The 23,768-nt window shown below is 38.4% G+C and overlaps 1 protein-coding gene across 1 annotated transcript; it reads left to right on the forward strand.

Moving 5' to 3' along the window:
• Positions 1–8,256: 8,256 nt before the first annotated feature.
• On the forward strand, positions 8,257–23,400 carry ANGEL2 (angel homolog 2; the record flags this gene model as incomplete). Its single annotated transcript, XM_081112763.1, has 9 exons — positions 8,257–8,315; positions 10,592–10,917; positions 13,998–14,254; positions 14,940–15,009; positions 17,030–17,451; positions 18,322–18,448; positions 18,871–18,928; positions 19,436–19,599; positions 21,006–23,400. 9 exons carry the CDS (start codon positions 8,257–8,259, stop codon positions 21,155–21,157), a joined length of 1,635 nt encoding a protein of 544 aa, XP_080968889.1. The 3' UTR covers positions 21,158–23,400.
• Positions 23,401–23,768: the final 368 nt, after the last annotated feature.

The following is a 23,768-nucleotide window of genomic DNA, read 5'->3' on the forward strand; positions in this document are numbered from 1 at the left end:
ATTCTTCTTCGTCTTGACTCCCTACCCTTTGCCCTCTGCCCCCACTTCTTTACAGAGGGAGAAAAGGATGAACCTTAGTAACAATCCCTTCATGTTCTCACATTTCTATCCCGATCTGAGATGTAGACATATCTCATTTTTAAAACTAATCACTCCTCCTGTGCACTGAAACCTATCTTCTTTGGCAGACATTGTTTCATCAATGGCATCCCAACTCTGCTTTCTGTACCCTTTTTTTTTTAATATATTTTATTGATTTTTTTTTTTTTTCAGAGAGGAAGGGAGAGGGATAGAGAGTTAGAAACATAGACCAGCTACCTCCTGCACACCCCTACTGGGTATGTGCCCACAACCAAGGTACATGCCCTTGACCGGAATCGAACCTGGGACCCTTCCGTCCGCAGGCTGACGCTCTATCCACTGAGCAAAACCGGTTAGGGCTGCTTTCTGTACCTTTAATCTCTTCCTCATCACTGTCTCCTTCTCTGCCTACATATGCATAAATCTATCATTCATTTATTAAACTTGAATTCACCACCTTCTATATGCCAGACATGTTAATTAGGCATTGGAGTTAAAAAAGATGGTCCCTGCTATCTAGTGGCATCTAGTAGGAAAAAACAGAGAGTAATTAAAATATATCATGCTAAGTACCAGGATATATATATACAGAGACAGAGAGAGAGAGAGCTGTAGAGCACATCTAATTCAGAATGAAAGATTAGTTAAGGTTTTCTTATGTTAGAGCTGAAACTATAGCTGAATCTTGAAAGAGAGATAGGGAATAGCCAAGTAGTAACAGTGAACTCTGAGGTAGGAAAATAATTTGATTTCCAGAATTGTCACATTATTATATTCAGAATGTTCAGTTTTCAACAAAAAAATTATGAGGCATCCTAAAAACAAGAAAGTATAACTCATAATTAGAGAAACAGCAATCAATAAAAACCATGTCCAGGAGGAAGCCCAAATGTTGGACTTTACTAGACAAAGATTTTAAAGAAGCTATTTTAAATATTTTCAAAGAGCTAAAGGAAAGCATGTTTAAACTGGCCAAAAACAAAAACAAAAACAAAACTGGCTCAAGAAAAAAGAAAACATCTGAATACATGACCTACAACAATTAAAACTATTGAATCAGTAATTAATGGTAATGATTGCACATTCTTGGGAATATACTAAAAATCACTGAATCATACACTTTAAAATGGTTAAACTGATGAATTTTGTTATATAAATTTTATTTCAATTAAAAAAAATACAATGAGATATCACCTTAGAACTATAACAATGGCTAAAGTTTTTTTTTTAAACTGACACTACCCAATACTGACAAGGACAGGAGCACCTGGAACTCTCAGAAGTTGCCAGTGGGAATTCAAAATGATACAGCCACATTGGGAAACAGTTTAGCAGTTTCTTATATACATAGGCTTACCAGATGTCACAGCAATCTCATTCCTAGGTACCTGAACTCAAGAGGAATGAAAATATATGTCCATAGAAAGACCTATATGGGAATTGAAAGATGAGACAGAGGCCGAAAACCAGGACTACAGGCTTTATTAGAGGAGAAGGACCTGCCGGGCTGTCTCACAAGGGGAGGACAGCAGCACGTGCAGGGGTGGGCACGCCTTTTGAGGGGCGGAATGGGAAGGGGTGGGGGGCTTAGTGTACTCGGCACACACTGATTGGTGGCTTACTGCATTGTCCATATAGGACAAGGGCTTAGGGTATTTGGCAGGTGTGGATTGGTCGTCCAATGTATAGTCCATATAAGGTACATGGTTAGTCACTCAGGTATGTCCGGGCTGCAGGTTACATCATATTCCACCCACCAGTTGGGGGAAGGGAGGATCTATCAGGAATATCTTTAGCAGCTTTATTCATAATAGCCTGATGTCCACCTAACAGTCTGGTACCAGAATGACTAAAAATAAGCATACTGATTATAATAGCAATTTCACTCCTGGACATATACCCAAGAATAGTGAGTGGGTATATCCATTAACAAAAGATACATTAAAACGTTCTAAGCACTATTATTCATAAGGTCAAAAAAATTGACACAGCCCAAGTGTCAATCAGCAGTAAGACGGATAAGTTAAATGTGGTATAAAATCATACTATGGATATACATGGCAATTAAAAAGGATGAACTGCTACATTCATCAACAAGGAGAAATTACACAGGTAATGTTGAGCATAAGAAGTCAGGCATAAGATTACATAGCCCATGATTCCATTTATATAAAGGTGAAGAAAAATGAATCTATGGTGATAGAAGCCAGAATAGAGGTTCTCCATAGAATGTGGGGTGAAGGAGTGGAAGCTACAATGGGTATTGCCTGGGAAGCACAGGAGAGAGACTCTTCTGGGATGTTGGAAAAGTTCCTAATTTGGTTAGTGGTTACATAAAAATATATACATATGTATACATACATATATATATGAAAACATTTATCAAGCTAAACTTTTTTTTTCAGTTGATCAGCAGCCTAGCCAGGATCTCTAGCCAAGTTCTGGTTAGGATCTCCAGCCAGGTTCTGTGTCCATGTTCTCTTGCTAGGTTCTCCAGCCAGGTTCTCCAGGTTCTCCAGCCAGGTTCTGTAGCCATGTTCCCTCGCTAGGTTCTCCAGCCAGGTTCTGTCCAGGTTCTCCAGCCAGGTTCAGTCACCAGGTTCTAGTCAGGTTCTCTTGGCATGTTCTATCCAGGTTCTGTAGGTTCTCCAGCCAAGTTCGGTTGCCGGGTTCTGCCCAGGTTCTCCTGCCATGTTCTGTCTAGGTTCTCCAGCCAAGTTCTGTAGCCAGGTTCTATCCAGGATCTTTTGCCATGTTCTCTCCCTAGGTTCTGTCTCTAAGTTCTTCAAGCTAAACATTTAATATGTATGCACTTTCCTGTGTGTGTGCTGTACCCAATTAACAAGTTTTTTAATTAAGAAAATAATGAGCCTGGTCTTCCTAGCCCTGTCCAATTCATGCTTCATATTATCATTAAAATTGTCCATTTTTAAAGCATATGTCAACAGGTTACTCCTCTGTAAAAGTCTTCAGTGGATCCTGTTGCCATGATTTCTCTGCTATGGTTTTTAGGATTCATCAAGTCTGGTCCCTGTCAACTGTCAGTCTCATTTCTCCAGGTTTCAGCTAAACCATTTGTAATTAGCACCTCCAGATCTTCAAGCCATCTGTTTCTTTTGAAAACCCCACCAGCGTTCAGGAATCAGCTCTCTCACGGACTAATTTCTCTCCAAAACCTTCTTTCACAGCCCCCATCTTTTCTTTTCTTTTCTTTTTCAAGGAGGATTAGATGCTCCTTCCTCTCTGCCCCCACATCTCTATTTCATCTACCTCTCAAGCACAGCACCTATGACGGGGTGGTAATATTTATGTTGGCTAACTTAGGGCTGACATGTATGTGTTGCAGTGAATAAAAGATAAGAGTTATTTGTGGAATGTCTGAACTCCAAGGTTCTGAAGATGTTTCTGTTTTCTCAATAAAATTAAATATATTAAATTATAATGATTTGTTTTATCTTCTTCACCAAAGTCATTGACATATAACTACTGACGTGAGCTTGTGACCAAAATGAAATAACATATTTGCCCATATTAAACTCATGTATTATCAGTCAAGAGCAAGGAAACTCAATGTTTTGGGAAGCCTTTGCTTCCTTGTTGCAGATTTTCCCTCAATTTTGATTAGATTTTTCTAAATATTGCAAGAGCTCAAAGACTCCCTTAAATATTTTTTTTTTTACCTCTAGGATCCCAGACTTTCCAGGTTTAGATAACTACTTATGAACTAAAGATTCATGAAAGAGAATAAAGTGATACATACCTTACACTTTGATATTAGCCTTCATGGAGAACATGCTTTGGGCATGGGCAAAGTCAAAATACTTGGTAATGGTACCACCAAATAGCCATTTATTTATTCATCATGTAGACAAACAAAAGGTATGGTTTCTCTCCTCAAATGGGTATTAGACAACCACAAAGGGTGTTTTCCTGTTGCTTACATGCAGCTTTCTCTTGCTTTCCTCTGCTGTTCTATTTCTTAGCCTCTTCATTCTCCTCTGTGTCCAAGGAATCCTTGCCAAGACCTGCCCTTGCTCTTGAATACCCTCCCACAAAGATAACTTGAGGAGCCCTGAAGCAGACCAACGTAGGCAGCAAGATCATTTGTCAGAACTGAGCTCAAATCCATGACATCCACAAGTCTCTGCACTATAGGAACTCACAAACCTGCAAAGCTCCCATTTTGGGACTGAGAGATGGGACTAAAAAAGGGTTTAGTGGTGAAGGGAAGAGAGTGGCTAACCCAAAGTTCATATCCTGACTACCAATTTCCTATCATTGTTCTAAAAACCTGGACAAGATTTTTAAAATTTAATCAGCCCATACAGGTTAAGAAATAAAGGAGAAATTCTAGCAAGGACTGAATGCTGTAATGTTTTCATCAAGGACCATTGTGGGACATATACCCACAAAGGATCTCATCAGCTTTCCAGACTGATTTACTGTTAATTAAGTTTACCTTATTCCAAATTAAATCTTTAATTTGCCACCGGTCTAGCAGGCTCAGATGTAGTATTAGGCTGCAAAGGTGAAACACAGAAAAAGAAAGATTTTACAACCATAAGGAATTAGGAAACCACTGCACCAGACTGCAATGTTCTGCAGGGGAAAGAACTATGTCACCATGACAACCTGGGATATTTTTATTGAGTTAGTAGGTTATATAGAAACATTTTCCAGAATTTGGAGGTTGAGCGTGAAGTATAAGAACATGTGTAGGTGTTGAGAGAGATTTCAAACTTAAATTTTTATCTTTTTTTAAAAATATTTTTTTATTGATTTTTTTTTTACAGAGAGGAAGGGAGAGGGATAGAGAGTTAGAAACATTAGATGAAAGAGAAACATCGATCAGCTGCCTCCTGCACATCCCCTACTGGGGATGTGCCCACAACCAAAGTACATGCCCTTGACTGGAATCAAACTTGGGACCCTTTAGTCTGCAGGCCGACACTCTATCCACTGAGTCAAACCGGTTAGGGCTTGAATTTTTATCTTTATTTTTTAGCTTTTCCTTGCAATCCACATGTTGCTAAATTCTACTCTTTAAGAGCCAAAGGGAAAAAATAATTTTTACTCTATATTCATATATGAATGTTAGGCACATGTATATATGATTATGTAACTTCATTAACTTGGAGGTTTACATCAGCAATGGTACAGGTTTCTTGAAGAACAGAAGAAATTTGTAACAATAATTCCAAATAAGTTATTATACCCATTCCTTTTTAAAAAAATATATTTTGTTGATTTTTTTTTTTTTTTTTTTTACAGAGAGGAAGGGAGAGGGATAGAGAGTTAGAAACATCGATGAGAGAGAAAAACATTGATCAGCTGCCTTCTGCACAACCCCTACTGGGGTTGTGCCCACAACCAAGGTACATGCCCTTGACCGAAATGGAACCTGGGACCCTTCAGTATGCAGGCTGACACTCTATCCACTGAGCCAAACCGGTTAGGGCAGTGGTTGGCAAACTGCGGCCCCTTGAGTGTGGCTCTTCCACAAAATACCACGTGCGGGCACGCACGTACAGTGTGATTGAAACTTCGTGGCCACACTCAAGGGGCCAAAGAGCCGCATGTAGCTTGTGAGCCACAGTTTGCTGTCCACTGGTTTAGGGCATATTATACCCATTCTTGGCTAAAATACCTAAGTATTAAATAGATGCCTTATATATTGAATCTACACTATATTACTTTTTTATTTTATAACACTTTTATCTTTTCAATTTCCTCTGAGTTTCCCAAAGGATCTGCATAAAATTCTGTTAATACACATATGAAATGAATAAAACTAAAAAAAAAAAAGACCGTACCCTTTTATGTAATGATGTTTACTTTGAATTTATATTAGTTCACACAAACACTCCATCCATGCTTTTGTACCGGCCCTCTGGTCCATTTTAAGAACCCATTGTCTAAAGAGACAGAAAATATAGTATGCTATAATCCAGGCTGATTCAGATTAAAAGAAAATTTAAAGTGCAAAAAAAAAACAAAACAAAAAACTCATTGTGGCCCTCGAGTCAAAAAGTTTGCCCACCCCTGATCTATTCAGTATCTGATAGCTCATTTAACCAATTCTATGTACTCGTTTGTTTCGCATACAAAGTCAATGCAAAAATAAAACATTTCTGTCTCTCTGTGTCTTATACCAGAATCTTCACAGCTACCTTTTATTAAATCCTCCCTTTCATAATTATTATTATCTCCGTTTATAGATCTGTGCAGAGTGGTGAAAAATTTAGTTGCCCAAAGTGCACATTCCCTCCTTAGGTCAAAGGAAGCAAAGCTCTGCCTTCTCATTTCAGCTCGCACACTGTAAACAAGTATCCTCTTCACAGTCTATTTAGTGCCACGCTGTTCACACGTTTGTGCTTTTTGTTGGTAATTTTTCTGTTTAAAATGGTCCCTAAGGGTAGCGCTGAAGTGCTAGCCAATGTTCTTAAGTGCAAGAACTCTGTGATGTGCCTAATGGAGAAAGTGCATGTGTAGATAAGCTTCACTCGGGCGTGAGTTACAGTGCTATTGGCCATGAACTCGATGTTAATAGGAAAACATATATCAGATAAAGTGTCTTTAAGCCAAAACACATAAAACAGGGTTTTGCATTTGATTAGGTGACTTAAAACGTTGTGACCAGTGAGTGGCTCACCGGGAATAGCCCTGTTTTCCCCTGGGAGCAATGGTTCAGTATTAGCTAATTCAGTGTTGGTAGTAGCTTTGTAGAACATAACTAGCACAAATAACGGGAATTACCTATATTTACACGGAAGGAAAAGGGTGTTCTTCAAATGCCTCTGATTTCCTTATTAACCTGTTAACATAAAAAAAAAAACCCATTGAAACCTGTGAAGAATTTTTGTGAGTTTATTTGAGCCAAACTGTCCACATATGCCGGGAAGCAGAACCTCAACGAACTGAGATAGTGCTCCAGAGAATGGCGGGGTTACATCCGTATTTATACATAGCAATCAAAGGAACATAGGTGGGTTACATGAAATTCATTGGTGATAGATTAAGGAGGAGGAATAAGCAAAGCAGGGAAACCCCTGGGATTGGATAAAAAGTAAAATGATGGACACATACTTAGGTGGGTGCAGGAACAATTAACATGATGATGAAGGAATTTGTGGTATCTGTCCTGGCGCCCAGCACATTTGGTTGTGTCCAGGGGCTCCAGATAAAGAGAAGTCACAAGTTACCCAGACATTTCAAGGGTATGTTATCATAGATGCAAAGACAGATAGGCTCCGTTAAGGTAAAGGTTGACCTTGTCAGTGAAGATACTGGCCCAGGACGTAACTGCCCCCCAACACTGCTTTTAGTTAAAGTTTAATTTCAGACCATCCTTTGTGGTTACTTTAGGTCTCCGAGTTTGCAAAACTGCCATGCAGGCCTCTCCTGAGCTTGTCAGGTCAGCATGTGGCCCCTTTCGTCCACAAACCCAAGAGAGAAAAAAGTCTTTCCAAGACATGACTCTACTGCTCTCCAAAGAGCCTGTAAAAACGGCTGCTCTCTCTCCCCTCTGTTCTTGCTCAGTTCTTTCTCTTGGAGAGGGAGTGGGGGTTCTTCACTTAAATATTGTTTTCCAAGGATCATATCGAGTCATATGCCAAAATTCAAAGGATGGACAGGCACGACGCACAGGTACATTCCAAAGCGAACTCTGCGGATGTGTTCCTGCAGAATTAATGGCCCAAATCCGTGGTGCCCAAGTTCTATATGGGAACCCAGAAAAGGGTATTTCCCTACCTTGGGCGTCCACCTTCCGAATCTCCCAAGGGCATTATTAAAACGCGAGACTATAACATTTCTTTCTTTTTACTCTCATACAGTAACCACCCTGTACCCCTCCCACAGGCCTTAAAGCGGGTCAGCAGTTTATTTCTTCCTGTTTCTTTAAGGCGGAGGGCGGCTGTTTTGCCCTCTTCGGAAATGGCTGCCCGAGCTTCACTCGCCCCGCGAAGCTGCTTCCGGAACACAACTCCGGGACTTCCGCGGCGCAATATGGGGACTTGGCCGCGGGCGAGACTGAACCTCCCAGCGTGCTTTGCAGCCCGGCCGCGAGCCGGTGTCTGGCGATGGGGAGCCCCTGGGGCTTTCGGCCGCCAAACCTCTCGTAGAGGTTGCGGTGGAGCCGGGAGCCTGAGGCCCTGACGGCCATCCGGGGGCGAGATGGAAGCGTGGCGCTGTATGAGGAGGGGCTACGGCCGCTGTGTGGTGGGCAGAGGCCGGTCAGTAGGTCTGGGCGGCGGAGGGAGGAGGGAGGGGCGGCTGGGGGCGGGGGCAGGCGCGGGCGGCCGGGGTGGGCCGGGCCGGGCGGGAGGGGGAGGAAGGAGGAGGAAGAGGGTCGGGTGGTGGTGCTGCCGGGAGGAGCCTCCGGAGACCCCCAGGGATCCCCAGGGATAGGTAAACCCGCCCGCCGCCGGCGGGCGCTGGGCCAGGGGGACCCGAGGACGCAGGCCCAGTCGCGGAGCGCATCGGCCGCCGGCGGGGCGGGTGCCCTCCGGACCAGGCTCGGCTTGGAGCCCGGCCCACTGCCCCCGCCCAGCCTCCGAGGCCGCCCAGCCTCCCCGCGCCCCGCAGGCCCCGGTGCACAGGCCGGAAGCTGACGGTCCCGGGAGGCCGCTGGTCCCCATAGGTCCCGCGCTCTGACCCCGAGGGAGGCGCGCGCCGCACACACGCCGGGGATGCTTGGTTGGAGTGTTCGTGTGTCCCAAACTCGAGTCACTCGTGTACCAACCGAATTCTCGTTCACACCTGTGTTATTTACTGGAGATTTTTTGTTCCCCTTGAAATTGACTCGCTTGAAAAAGCACTTGGATAAGTGCCGCCCACAGGAGCGAAGCCCTGAGCAGTTACCTGCGGAATCTTGGCTTGGATGGACCGATGGGGGGTTTTTCTTAGTACACCTTTAAAGTAAATAATCCGATGTTAAAAACCAAGCGGTTTAATTGTGTGCCGTATGGGACTGGCTCGTGTCCCCCACGTGGGAAGCACAGCCCTGTATTAATGATGACATCAGTTGCGGGGATTGGGTGTTCACTCCTGTCGTCCTGGGACTTGATGACAGTTCGGTTCAACCATGTTTTCTTGAGTACCAGCTGTGTGCCAGGCACTGTGCTAGGCACTTGGGAAGGGCCAGGGGGTTAAAATGACAACGATGAACAAAGTTCTGGCTTTGCAGGAGCTCATAAGACATCTCTACCAGGGTGGGGCAAAAGTAGGTTTCCTGTTGTGAGTACCGAACCACAACTTATTCTTGTATTAGTTATTAATTGTTGTATTGTTTTCCATGGGAACAACTGTAAACCTACTTTTGCCCTACCCTGAAAGTTAACTGCAAATATAGAGAACGTTTTGTAGTTGCAGGTATGATACTTCAACATGGTCGCTTATTAGGATGGAAAATGTATTGAGCAAGTAATGTCGTCACCAGACATGTTAGTCTGCCCATTCATGCCTTTAAAGATTCACAGTTAAGTTGAACTTAGAGAACAGTTTGAAAATGTATAAACACCATAAATATATAATAAGAATTAGATGTTGTTAAAATGAAAAGAACATAACCTATAAAAGTCAAGTAACGGAAGATACACTTTAAGCGGAATTCCTTTGGTAACAGAAGTGGACATTATTGACACCACCTTGGAAAAATGTACCTTTAATGAATTCTGGAAGGGAAGGATAGAAGTCCTCAATCCTAATATTTTGCCAGAATAGTATAGTAAGAAGATGGTGCCCAATAGAGCCTGAGCAACATATCTACTGAACATAATGGTAATGCTACTTTGGAGATATTTTGGATGATGGGTTAAATTGGTGAATTCTAGTAAGTAATCTCTATGCTCTTCCATTTCCCTCAAGGAAAAGCATGCTTTTAAAGAGAGAGAGAGAGAGAGAGAGAGAGAGAGAGAGAGAGAGAGAGAGAGAAATAAATTATCCACCTACTGATTAGCCAGAGAGGTCTTTTTGTGAAGTTGTGATAGGGTTTTGTTTTAGCGATACAAACGTTGGGAAGATACAACTTTGGTATAAAAAAAAACAAAACTGTTCAGAAACAGGTTTAGTTTTTACTCCAAACCAAGTTGGAAGACAGGTTCACTTTAGTTGTAGTCAGCTTATGTGTTATTCAATACTTATTTGATGAGTATTATGCTTGCTGTGGATTTTATTTGTCCATTAAGTTTTATTAGATGCCAGAAAGCTAAACTGATGGTTGATTTAGCTCTCAGTTGAACTGTGGTGGACTTTTTGAAGTGAATGTGTTGTTTTGGAAACTGGTGGATTCTACATTAAGTGTTTAGAATACCAGTCCTAGTTGTTTAGGAGAATATTGATATCCTGCTCTAATAGTTAAATGATGGCTGCTTTTCCCACTTCCTTCACAGATTTAGAAGTCAGATTGTAAATATGAGACCTTGACTTCCCTCGAGGAAACAGATTTGGGTTTTGTGTACTGTAGCAGAACCTAAAGTGGTGCCTCAAGGAGTGTATTTATTTCTTTTAGATACCCCATGTTACCCCATCACCAGAGGAGTCTGGGCAGAGACTGGACTACACCGTGGGAGAATCTGCAAAAGTGTTGCTGGAACAGACATATTTCTAGTTGTATGAGGTGGCCTGGACATTATTCTCGTGCTCCTTACCCCTACTTCAGTAGTAGGCATTTCTCATTAAATTGGAGACCACCTTGTTTGTTTGAGTCTAGAACTCAGTTTCAGTACTGGAATTGGAGACCTGACAGCCTGAGCCAGACATCTTTGATTCATCTCTCTAGTTCCATCATGAACTCTGAGGGAGATGAGCCTTCATCAAAACGAAGAAAACACCAAGGTAAAGGTGACATTTATCTTGGTGCAGGAATAGATGTAAGCCATGGACTGATTGCAACCTTCATGCCTAATCTTCAAGAAAACCTCCTGCAGGTTTTAGAGGTGTTTGGTTTTTACTTTCAGCCAGTAGTTTTCTGTAAGGAAAAGGGACATTATTTTTTTAAATGCAGTTATTCTTATCTTCAATTAATTGTGTATTTCTGGCAGTAAAAACAGAAGTGACTTTACAAATAGGATAAGGTAGAAAAGAATGGAGGACTAGATTAAAACATTAAGTTTAATTTAAGAATAATTTTTAAGTCCCGTGTTTTTGAAACAAAGGTTCTTAGATTTCTTAGAAATTGGTGGATGTATTATTGGAAGTCCACAGATCTATAAAACTAAATTTCATGTTTTCATTTTTAAGCTAACTTTTTAAAATGATAACTTTTAAAAATAAGACAAAAGAATTTTCTTAAATAGAAATAATCAATTGAAAGATAATTTCTCACAGAATAGGATTTTACCTTATGAAATCTGTATTTTTGTCCTAAGGTCTACTGATCTAATCTTGAAAGGCAGTGGGAAGTTTTATCTTTTAAAATATCTTATTCAACTTTAAGAAACTGTTTTTTCTAAATGTGTTGGTTATTCCTGTTTTTCTCATATTCTTTTTACTCTAAACAATTAACAAGACTCCCTCTATGCTGCCAGTCCTAACCCTGCCCCCAAGGATATAATTGGAATTGTCTTCTTGACTGAGCTATGGTTTTCCTTGAAGATGATGCCTCTGAAGATAATTGAAAGTAGACTGTGTAGGTGTTAATGTGTAGAGAGCAGACACAACCTTGTCAAAGGAAGACATTAACCTGGAAGTCAGAGCTAGAAGATTAGTTAGTGTTCTTTTAAGATGAAATTCTACACATTTAAGTAGAAATTCTAAGCACTCAGAAGTGAAAATCTGTTTTCACTCAGAAATGAGAATCTATTAACCACAGTTTGAATCAATGAAAGATTTAGAGGCATTAAAATTAGTTTCCTAAGAACAGTCCATAGTCTGTAAATCCAGGGCTATATGATATGAGATTGCTTTTCATTGATGTATTCATCGCCTATCGAGGCAGCACACTTCTCTTTTGTAAATCTGGTAGCTGTCAGGTGGAGCTGTGCCATGTGCCATAGGACGTAAGCATGGGCTTAGGAACCACTCCCTGCTGTCATTCTGCTCCACCGATTGTGTGAACTTGGACGAATTATTGAATCTGCTCCTTGGTTTCCTAGTGTAAAGTAATGCTTACTTTCAAAGCCTGTTGACAATGAAATGATATGTCAAAGTGCCCAGCATACTATTGGCTTCATAGTAGGTACTCAGAAAATTGTGGTGGTGGTGTTTTCCCTTTAATGGATGGGGAATTACATTTACACACTGATAAACTTGGATTGCAACCTGACTCTGTATATGTCCATTCTTCCTAGGTATTGTGAATAAGGAAAATGCTCTTCGTTAAGCCATATTTGTGACTTCCGATATTTCACTAATACTTTTCAATCAAGAGAACAGCATTGCTAACTTGCCTATCACTTTAAAGTGGTATTTGAAGGATTTGTGTGACACAATTAAGACTTTTTAATTAGGCACCCTAAAAACCTGATCAGGCCTAGTGCTTACTTTCTTTGATTCATCTGTCTTCTCTGCTGTGATCACCTTGTTCCTCCTGACATGGAAGGTATATAACCTTTTGTGGTATGAATTTATGTTGTGAAGTATGTGAAGGCCAAAGACTATTTACTCTATCAGTGGTTTTCAAATTGTCTTCCATGGAACTCTAGCATTCAAACACATTTCTGTATGTTTATTCAAAGCAGTGTGGTCAGGATAAATGTATTTACCCCATCACTCCACTCCCAGTCCCAGTATACCAAGGATCGATGTTCATGACATGAAACGTAATGTGAAGGGTTGTACAAACTCTAGAGGTTGAAAGCCACTGTATTGGTGGAATGTTAGGTATTGTGTAATCCAATAAAATAAAAACCTTCGTGCAAGAAAAGGGAGAGATTCTAGGGCTGAGATTTCTTATATTATTGAATCATGCTTGGAAGTCCATCTCCTAGTTTATTTCTCCAAAGTCTTCCCATTTTTTGTTTTCTCCTTCTTTTGAGTTCATACATTCTCTAAAAGTTCCACATTTTTCTTCATGGCTTCCAGGCCATTAAAGTATGCCCTTTAGTGGTGGGATGAGGGAGACAAGATCAAAGGTGAAAACATATATGGTGGTCATTTCTAAATCGAGGACTGCCTGTAATTGGAAAATCTCATGCTTTTTGATTCTCTTTTCATCACTTTTTCAGGGTACATGATGTCTTTGCAGAATATAAATCATCACACATTCCTGGTTGCTGCATGCTAGGTTCGTCAACCAGCCATTATCATTTACCAGCATTCTGTAACTATGTTACATGTAACTTTTGCTTTGGTATGCATTAAAAAGATTTTTTTTGTTCATTTTGTTTGCATCGTCCCACTTCAGTTTTAGACACTAAATACTGCTTCTATATATCACCCTTCATTTGTGTCTAAAGCAAAATTCTGAGATGTGTTCTTTATGGAATCACTGGATACACCATTTGTGTCTAAAGCAAAATTCTGAGATGTGTTCTTTATGGAATAACTGGATGATCTTATCTTACTAATAGGGAATAAAATATGTGAAATGATCTTATTGGAAAGCCAGCTGTGACATACAAATATTTATTATGGTTACAAAGTTGCTAAGTCACTTTTTAACCATAAAGAAGTGAAAAACCAGACCCCTGTATAGTCTTAGTTTTATTAACACACACTCTTCATCTCCAGAATGACTTGCTACATCCTTTTAACCTGTTGTGTACCTCTTGTTAGCCAGTATTTCATTTTACAGCCTTTTAATCAATTTGGTGACAACTTCTGGTTATTCAGTGCTATATTGCCATTTTCTATGGGAAAACATTATGTTCGTTGCTTATGGAAATTTTTAAAAGACAAGAAAATATTTATATACAAGAAAACATATGGCCTGTTTTTAAAATTAATTCTTTATATTTTGTCCAATGTTTTAACAGGCACCATTAAACGGCATTGGGAATATATATGTAACCATAATAAAGAAAATACGAAGATTCTCGGAGACAAAAATGTTGACCCCATATGTGAAGACAGTGAGAACAAGTTTGACTTTACAGTGATGTCCTATAATATACTTTCACAAAATTTATTGGAAGATAATTCACACCTCTATAGACACTGCCGGCGACCAGTATTACACTGGAGTTTTAGGTTTCCCAATATTCTGAAAGAAATTAAAAACTTTGATGCAGATGTAAGTACAAAATATCTAAATTCTTCACACAAGAAAGAGTTGGGTTAAATGGTTTATTTGTAAACTAAATGGTTTTCTCCCTGTTGTTTTATAAGAAGGGAAGACATTTAAATATAGTGATGGAACAGTTTTTAACAAGGTATCATGACTTCCAAAGAATCATTTGCCAATGGTTGTTGGTACAAATAATCATCTAACTTTTCAAAAAGATCCAAAAATCTTAAGTATTGGTCAGTTCAGAGATAGGGTCTAGCAACATAGTAAGCATTTAGTAAATATTTCCTTTTATTTTAAATTTAAGTAATTGATGCAAAAATTAATCTAAAAAATGACTTTCAAAGAAATCACTTCTTAAGAAAGGACAAGAAGGATTTAGTACTAATACATGTATAAATTCAGGGAAAATATTCTGATGTGTAAATTAAGAATATAGTTAAGTTTTACATAGTAATAAAGCTTCATGTGAGTAAAGGCCAGGGTGTGGGGCATTGGTCAAATTTGGAAATATAACATTAATTTGATTGACCTGTAAATTATAAGAAAAACAAGGATTTTGCAAGTTTCATCAGGCTTTTAAAATTTTAAAGCCTGTGTTCAGAGATGGAAGCACCAGAACATTTATCTCTCTCTCTCTTTTTTTTTTTTTTTTTTTTTTTTTAATTCAAACCCTCTTTTTTCTTCCAAGGTACTTTGTTTGCAAGAAGTTCAAGAAGATCATTATGGAACAGAGATCAGGCCAAGTTTGGAATCGTTGGGTACAATGTAACTTTTATTTTAGCCAAATTTACTTTGGATGATTGGTATGTTGTTAAAGCATAACTTGCTAACAAAGAAGTGTGGTGTATTTGGGCCCAAAATCTTAATTTTGAAAAATGTAATATCTATTTCAAAAGACCAGGAAAAGATTGACGTGTTTCAAGTGAAAACTTTTGTGCTGGTATGTAATTTTAATTCAAAGGGAAAGATGTGTAAGAATCTCTTTTTTTTTTTTTTTTTAAATATATTTTATTGATTTTTTACAGAGAGGAAGGGAGAGAGATAGAGAGTTAGAAACATCGATGAGAGAGAAACATCGATCAGCTGCCTCCTGCACATCTCCCACTGGGGATGTGCCCGCAACCCAGGTACATGCCCTTGACCGGAATCGAACCCGGGACCCTTGAGTCCGCAGGCCGACGCTCTATCCACTGAGCCAAACCGGTTTCGGCGTGTAAGAATCTCTTAATAGCTTTCTTTGTAGGAGTTGCTTTGCCCATCACTACTAGACTCAGAATTCTGAGTTCCATGAGATGAGGGACTATTCTGTCTAGGTCATTATTTTAACACAAGTGTTTACAAGTGCCTAATGGATAGAAACTAAAAACTTTGATGAGTGAACACTTTTAAATTATCTGTTTGAGAAATGCTGCCTACTTTGCATTCATTCAGGAAATATTTTTTGAATACCTGCTGAACATCATGCAATGTTTGTTCTAGGCCAGGGATGGGGAACCTTTGTTCTGCCAAGGGCCATTTGCATATTTGTAACATCATTCGTGGTCCATACAAAATTATCAACTTAAAAATTAGCCCGCTACATGTGGTCAAACATTTAATGAACTCACCCCTAATGCCTAGGCAGGGCCAGACAGAAGGATTTTGCAGTTCTTACATGGCCCGCGGGCTGGACGTTCCCCACCCCTGTTCTAGGCAGGGGGGATACAGCAGTGAGCAAAACAGATAACAAGTCTCTGCCCTTGTGCAGTGTACATTCTAGTGGAGAAAGGCTGACAATAAATCAAATAAATGTGTAAATAGTTCATGAAGTAATGGTAGTTTTCTGGAGAAAAGCAGGAAAGTGGAATGAATCAGATTTCAGTTGTAAACAGATGATCAGAGAAAGTGACAGTTGAGCAAAGACTTGAAGGAGGTGAATGAAAAAGCCATGCCTAAACCATTCCAGACTGAGGAAATAGCAAAGGAAAGGCCCTAAGGTTGTAGTGCCTTAAGGCAGATGAGCAGACTAGTGTGTGTGGAGTGGAGCAAGAAGGGAAGAGTTAGAGCAAAAAGATCAGAGGTACTTGGTGGGTAGGTTATTATAAGTCCCTGCTGTCTTTGTCATGACTGATTTTTACTAGGATGCAAATGAGAGCAATGATGTTACACATTAGCATATTTAAGATTGAAATCTACCCATAAAGAGACCTATTAGTCCTAGTCCCAAACTTTTTTGATTCCACTTATTCCTACAAAGTGTATTTGCAAAAAACACTTTGGTAAACATTGTTCAAAAATATTAGCTGTGTGTGTGTGTGTGTGTGTGTGTGTGTGTGTGTATACTTCCTATATAATAAAAGGCTAATATGCAAATCGACCGAATGGTGGAATGACCGGTCACTATGGTGTGCACTGACCACCAGGGGGTAGACGCTCAACACATGAGCTGCCCCCTGGTGGTGCTCAGCCAGAAGTCGGGCTCACTGCTGGCGAGCACAGTGGCGGTGGCAGGAGCCTCTCCTGCCTCCGAGGTAGCGCTAAGGATGTCCAACTGACGGTTTAGGCCTGCTCCCTGGCAGTCGGACATTCCCCAAGGGCTCATGGACTGCGAGAGGGCGCAGGCTGGGCTGTGGGACACCCCCCCCCAAGTGCATGAATTTCATGCACTGGGTGTCTGTCTCTCTCTCTCTCTCTCTCTCTCTCTCTCTCTCTCTCTCTCTATATATATATATATATATATATATATATATATATAAAAGTCCCAATTTAAATTGTTTTAAATTTCTTTTTTTTAAATAGGTTATCACTGTGAGTACAAGATGCGTACGGGAAGGAAACCGGATGGCTGTGCCATTTGCTTCAAACATTCCAAATTTTCACTTTTATCAGTGAACCCAGTGGAATTCTACCGCCCTGATGTTCCTCTGTTGGACAGAGACAATGTTGGATTAGTGTTACTTTTGCAGCCCAAAATCCCAAGTGGTGCCTCTCCTGCAATCTGTGTAGCTAACACACATCTGTTGTATAACCCAAGGCGAGGTGACATTAAGCTGACCCAATTGGCAATGCTTCTGGCAGAGATTTCCAGTGTTGCCCATCAGAAAGATGGCAGCTTCTACCCTATTATTATGTGTGGGGACTTTAATTCTGTTCCTGGTTCTCCACTCTATAGTTTCATAAAGGACGGAAAATTGAATTATGAAGGACTTGCCATAGGAAAGGTAAGTCCTCACGTCATCATTACTAAGAGGTGGACTTGGCTTTCTGTTCACAGTCACGTGAGGATAGTCATCACAGGCCTGTTTGAAACCTTGAATGATCCAGTACCCTCACTTTACCAACCTATGTTGATTTTCCACGACTACTAATAATTACTTTTATCCACGTGGTTGAATTTCATCTTTTCCATCTATTTGTGGCAACATTCTGCTTGGAGGAATTAGCGGGCTGCAAAAAATCCAAAATGGATGAGAAAAAAAAAGAAACGTTGACAAACACGAATACTTCATAAATAAGAAACTACTCACAAGGTGGCAGAATAGACTTTGGAATGCTGGATGTGAGCAATACAGTTAGCAAAACAGTAATTTAATATTTCTTTATAATTTCCTTTGCATAATGATAAATATTTTAATTCCATAGCTGAGTATCATTTATCCCATTATTTCCATTGTGTTCTCTTCTGCTTACTTTTGATCCTTTGATCTTCAGTATATTTAACCAAATAAGTTTTTCACCACTGACATTTGATAGTTTAAAACTTTGTAAGAGTTTACCTCTCTTAGTATTTTCTATAATAAGAACTATATCGCAGGTAGCAAAAAGGAGGGGCAATATTAGTCAAAAGTGATAGATCATTTAGGTGGCCAAATTAGAGAAAAACACGTATAAGAAAAGATTGCCATTTCCATGTAAATAAGTGCTTTCTGAACTATAGTTGAACAAGATCCTATAAGCACAAATAGTCACTTAATATAATGAATAAAAAGTAATATTTATCATTCTTGGATTCCCTTTCATTTAACAAACTTTTCAATACATAAACTATTTAAAATCTACTCACTTAAGATACCTGTTGAAATTTTGTTTAGGTATCTGGCCAGGAACAGTCTTCACGGGGACAAAGAATTTTATCTATTCCAATTTGGCCCCCAAACCTAGGTATCTCACAGAACTGTGTGTATGAGGTACAGCAGGTACCAAAAGTAGAAAAGACAGGTAAGTGTTTGCAATATATTTTGGCAGTCTTCTTCATAATGCTTTCCCTTTGAACATAAAACTAAAATTTTAAAAGGATAACATCTCAGGAATAAATATTCATATACTATAAAAACATGAAGTTGTTTACTTATTCCTTTATTCAGAGAGCTCTAAACTTACCTTTTTAAAGTTGAACTTCCCAAATTATCTTCGCATGAATTACTTGCATGTTGCTTTGGAAATGTTTGCATTTTATGTTTGCTAATTTTGGAGATCATCAAAACATATAGCTTTTAGTATGAAACATTTAACTAGGCATTGTATCTAAACTAGATATGTCTTAAATATTGTTGCTAGAATAAAAGGACTGTATTAAGGCAAACTAGAATAAAACAGTGTATTGACAGTATTAAAATATGTAGTTTTCTTTGTTCTTACAGACAGTGATCCGACACAAACACAGCTGGATAAAACAGAAGTCCTAGCAACAGCTGAAAAGTGAGTTCTGAAAAGCAGTAGTGGGCATTAGCTGACTTTAGTTTAAAAGAGTTCCTCAAAACTGACTTTTAAAAAAGTGATAAAAAATGAAGATATTCTGTGCTGGTGAAGAATGTTGGCTCTATTAGACTTGCAAGGTTGCCACAGACCTTTTAATTTGTAAAAAATGCAACATCTGCAAAGTGCAATAGTGAAGTGCAGTAAAATGAGGAATGCCTGTAAATTGTTTTAGAATGTGTGTTTATTGGTAAGTGGAGGCTCTGAATAGAATTAATAAATCACATGCATATGTTAATTATTGAGCTCCCCGCGCCATGCTTCACAGCCTTGTTTATGGGTTTTGATATCACTGCATGCATGCCAAATTGTGATATCATCTGTTTAAGTGAAGCTGTCCTAATGTCTGGCTTTGTCTGGAAATTAAATGAAAAAGTGCTTTAATATTAGGAATTATAAATCATGAAAAACTTGATAGATGCTAACCACTTTTTTTTTTTTTTAATTTAGGTTATCTTCACATTTACAGCACCATTTCAGCTTGTCATCTGTGTATTCGCATTATTTTCCTGACACTGGAATTCCAGAAGTGACCACCTGTCATTCCCGAAGTGCCATAACTGTGGATTATATTTTCTATTCTGGGGAAAAGAAAGATGTTGCTGGGGAGCCAGGTAAAGAAAGCATGGACGCTTACGATCTGCCCAGAACACAGTAACCAAAACGTCAGGGCTGAAGTTGGCAAAGTTATTAGCTAAACATCTAGATGAAGTTCTAGCTTTACAAGTGAAAAATATTTTTAATTGGTAATATATTTGACAGATTGGTAATGCATTTGAATAATCGTTTAATCACCTGAAAAAGATGGAGGCAGTGGAACACCTCAAAACAAATTATCTAGGAATTATATCCTCAGCTCTGCCCTCCAGCCCACTCACCTTCTGAGTTCTAGGTCTTTCATATTGCCGTTTTGTTTTACTTGCTGTGATTTACTGTTTTATTGTGCCAGCAACATCATATGGTTTGTACTTAAATTGTATTGCCACACCCTGTCTTCATTGGAGGGCCTTGCTTAAACTTCCAACAATAGACAGTTTTGTCATATTGACTGTAGACTTTTTTTTTTTTTCTCGAAAGAGGTCTGTGACTGTGTTTTCATAAAGCAAAAGTGATAAAACATTTCTTGGTATGAGTCAATGAAAACAAGACTTTATTAACCAAGGATTTAACGTAGAGAAAAAAATGCAGTTTCATATAAGTAGAAGTCAGAAAACACCATTTAGAAAACTTTGGAAGTCCATAATGTTGGCAGCCGTTGTCTTTTCTGCTTTTCCCTATTTTCGCTTTCATTTCTTGGTGCTACTTTTCTTTTCCCCTTTTGTTTGTTTTTTCTTCCTACTGAGGATAACATTATTAGTAATATTCAAGAGATGGCTTACTCCTCCCCACTAGATCAGCTCCACAAAATATGCTCCTTTGAATTTGTAATAAGGTTCTGGTAGTTGTCGTGCAAGAACTGTTCACTAGGTGGCAGAAGTGTGCCATAGACCAACACCTCCAATTTTAACATTTAAGAGCATGTCCACTTTTATTTTTCCTGTTGACCCAATTGGCAATGACTATAAATTTATTCTCCAGTCACCTTATAAACTTTCTACTTAGCTTTGACTGTGCCTGTCTGGTTTTATACAACTATAGAATGGTTGATGGATAAATTTCTTATGTAGTTGTCAATATCAAGTCAATCTTAACATTCTTATTACATTGATGTTTTCTTCTGGATTATTTTCAGAACTTGAAATAGAAAACATACCTTAAATAGAAAAAAACAAGCATCTGAAACTGCTGTGTATTTGAGAACTATAATTAGGTTACATTCAACAAATACTTAATTATATTCCCAAAACTTCTTTTAACAACTTATATTAGTAAACATTTTTATCATATTCTGAAAACTGTTCCACATTTAGACTTCCAGAGGGGTCTTAAGTTCTGTATTGTGTTGTTTGGAAAGAAAAAACTTCGTATGATTAATTTACAACCTGTTGACAGTTTCATTAAATATATTTCTTTAATGTAGGAACTGAAGTTGCTTTGGTTGGAGGCTTGAAACTTCTAGCTAGACTGTCACTTCTTACAGAACAAGACTTGTGGACTGTTAATGGACTTCCAAATGAAAACAACTCTTCAGATCATCTGCCTTTATTGGCCAAGTTCAGACTTGAACTCTGACTCTTCTTTGATTATATATATACTTTTCTTTGCAATTTATATTCTTTTTCAAAGACTGTAAAGTTGTACTTAAGAGTTTGCATGTTGTTTATTTTTGCGCCGTGGAGTTTCTGAAGAGGTTATGTTAAATGCTTGAAACTGATATCAGAGACACAAGTTTACAACAGTTTTCTGTTTTCATAATGAAAGAATATTTTCCTGACAAATGATATCTAAATGCTCTTTATTGTAAAATAATTGTAAATATTTTTTATTCTAAATTCTAGTAAAATAGACTGACTTTTAAAAATAGTGCATCTTTAATCCTCTTAATTCCATTTCATGTTTTTGGCAAGTTTTATGGTGAATCCCAAAGTGTCTTTGAGTTCTTGCAAACCACAACTCATTTCCCTTCCAGAAGGCTTTATTTCATTGTGAGGACCATAAATTTGTTAAGTCCCAATTAGTTAATCTCAGAAATCATTGGGTCATTTTCAGGTCTCCAACCATTTCAATGTGTTTTTGAGGGGGCTTGATAATGCTTTTTAAAATTGTACAGATTGTTTAATCCATCTTGTTACTATCCTGGGACATGTAATATATCTACATTTTGTTGGTGTAAAAGGTCCCATAACTAGTGGGATGAAGACTACACAAGCCCACTTTTCCATCCTGTAACAGACCGACCATTATAGGAGGCAGATTGGGGTTATGTCTTCATTTCCCTAGCAATTTTTTTTCTTTTCTCTATTCAGTTTCAAGAAAAGATCTCTGGGTTAGGGAAGATTTTATTTTAGTGAACTAATACTATAGACATTTATTTTATTGGGAAACTTGTCTTTGGAACAAAGTGGCAGCTATAAGATTATTTTTGTTTTGCCTCAGAAATTTGAGGAAGCTAGCAAAAATCTAGTGGGTAAATACTGACTTGGAGATCTAATATTCTTTAGTAATTTTAACTGTTTCAGTGTTTTGTTTCTAAAATGTGTTTTAACATGATGTAGCAGTGTGAGATAGTCCTGACATTTTTTAGGAAGTGGTTAAGAGCGGGTCTAATAATTAATTCTGCATTTGGCTCTATGTGTTTGAATCAAAAATTTTAAACCATAAAAAGAAAATTTTCTCCTTTTTTAGACATGGTAATCAAAGAATTATGTGTATTTTTACCGAATAATTTTATATTGAATTATACTAAATTAGTAAAGTTTTTACGGTGAGTTTTCTTAGTATAATGCTTCACTTTAAATTAGAAAGCAGTAGTTACTTTATAGTCTAGGACTTTAAAAGTTTTTGTATTTTGTACTGCCATTATTAAAAAAAATAAATAGATGAATACCCCAAAAGGCATGTGGGCTATAAGGATCTGGCTAGTAAAAATTGTAATAAGAAAATACTTTTAAATGTTTAATTTTTCACTTTGGGGCTCTTTTATTTATGGTATTAACTATAGTTCTAGGATTTTCCATATTTTCTAGTCACAGTTTTCAGAATATTCTGATCTGTCCTAATTAGCAGATATTATCATTATCAAATAGTAACAGCAGATAGTATAATTATCCCCTTTTAGTATTTGGGAAAGAAAAATGAAAATTCCTTATTGCTTTCTGTTGTGTGAATTTATTAACAAATAACTTTATATATAAAGTTATTTGTTAATATATGACTAACATCCCTGAAAACCTCTTTGGAAATTCAGTTTTTCATATCCTGATTAATATATTGTGACTTTTAGGCCCTTTTCATGTGCTTCACTTTTATAGAGTTAATTCATAAAATTGCTTACTCCTTTATCTTATAGAATGAAGTATTAGTTTGTAGGACTGGAGGCCAAAAAGGTCAATGTAACTTTTTCACAAGTTTTTAAAGCTTCACTAAAATTAATTATCCACTTGTCTGTTTTGGTTCGAAGAGTTGGTAACTCTGCGAGAGCCTACTGTTTACCTGCCAAAAGCAATGGAATCTGGCTGTTTGCTGAAACTAAGTCCCACAACCTCAAGTGCTGTACTATCCAACTTCTCAATGGAAAGGGATGTTGTGGAGTAATGAAATTTTGGTTTGATTATTCCTTTGATATCAAGATAATAGGCATGTTTGAAAACTTGTCCTTTATATCTTTTTTTTTTTTTTTAATTTAGCCAGTCTGGTTTTAACCCTTTGCTTGAGTAAAATGTAAGAATCCAGAGAGTATAAGGGGTTGGGGAAACAGCCATCAAGTCATTTGCACTTTGTACCTGTAAATTACCTAATAAAGTATTATACTAGTCCATCTGTGCCTGAGGGTGTTTTTGTTTGTTTTGTTACTCCTTATCCAAGGATATTTTTTCTATTGATACTAGAGAGAGTGGAAGGGAGGGGGAGACAGAGATTGAAATACACTGATTGCCGAAACCGGTTTGGCTCAGTGGATAGAGCGTCGGCCTGCGGACTGAAAGGTCCCAGGTTCGATTCTGGTCAAGGGCATGTACCAGGGTTGCGGGCATATCCCCAGTAGGAGATGTGCAGGAGGCAGCTGATCGATGTTTCTCTCTCATTGATGTTTCTAACTATCTCTCTCCCTTCCTCTCTGTAAAAATTCAATAAAATATATTAAAAAAAAAAAAAAGAAATACACTGATTGTAGGCTCCCTAACTA

Source organism: Myotis nattereri (assembly GCF_964212035.1).
Source record: "Myotis nattereri genome assembly, chromosome: 18".
NCBI lineage: Eukaryota > Metazoa > Chordata > Mammalia > Chiroptera > Vespertilionidae > Myotis > Myotis nattereri.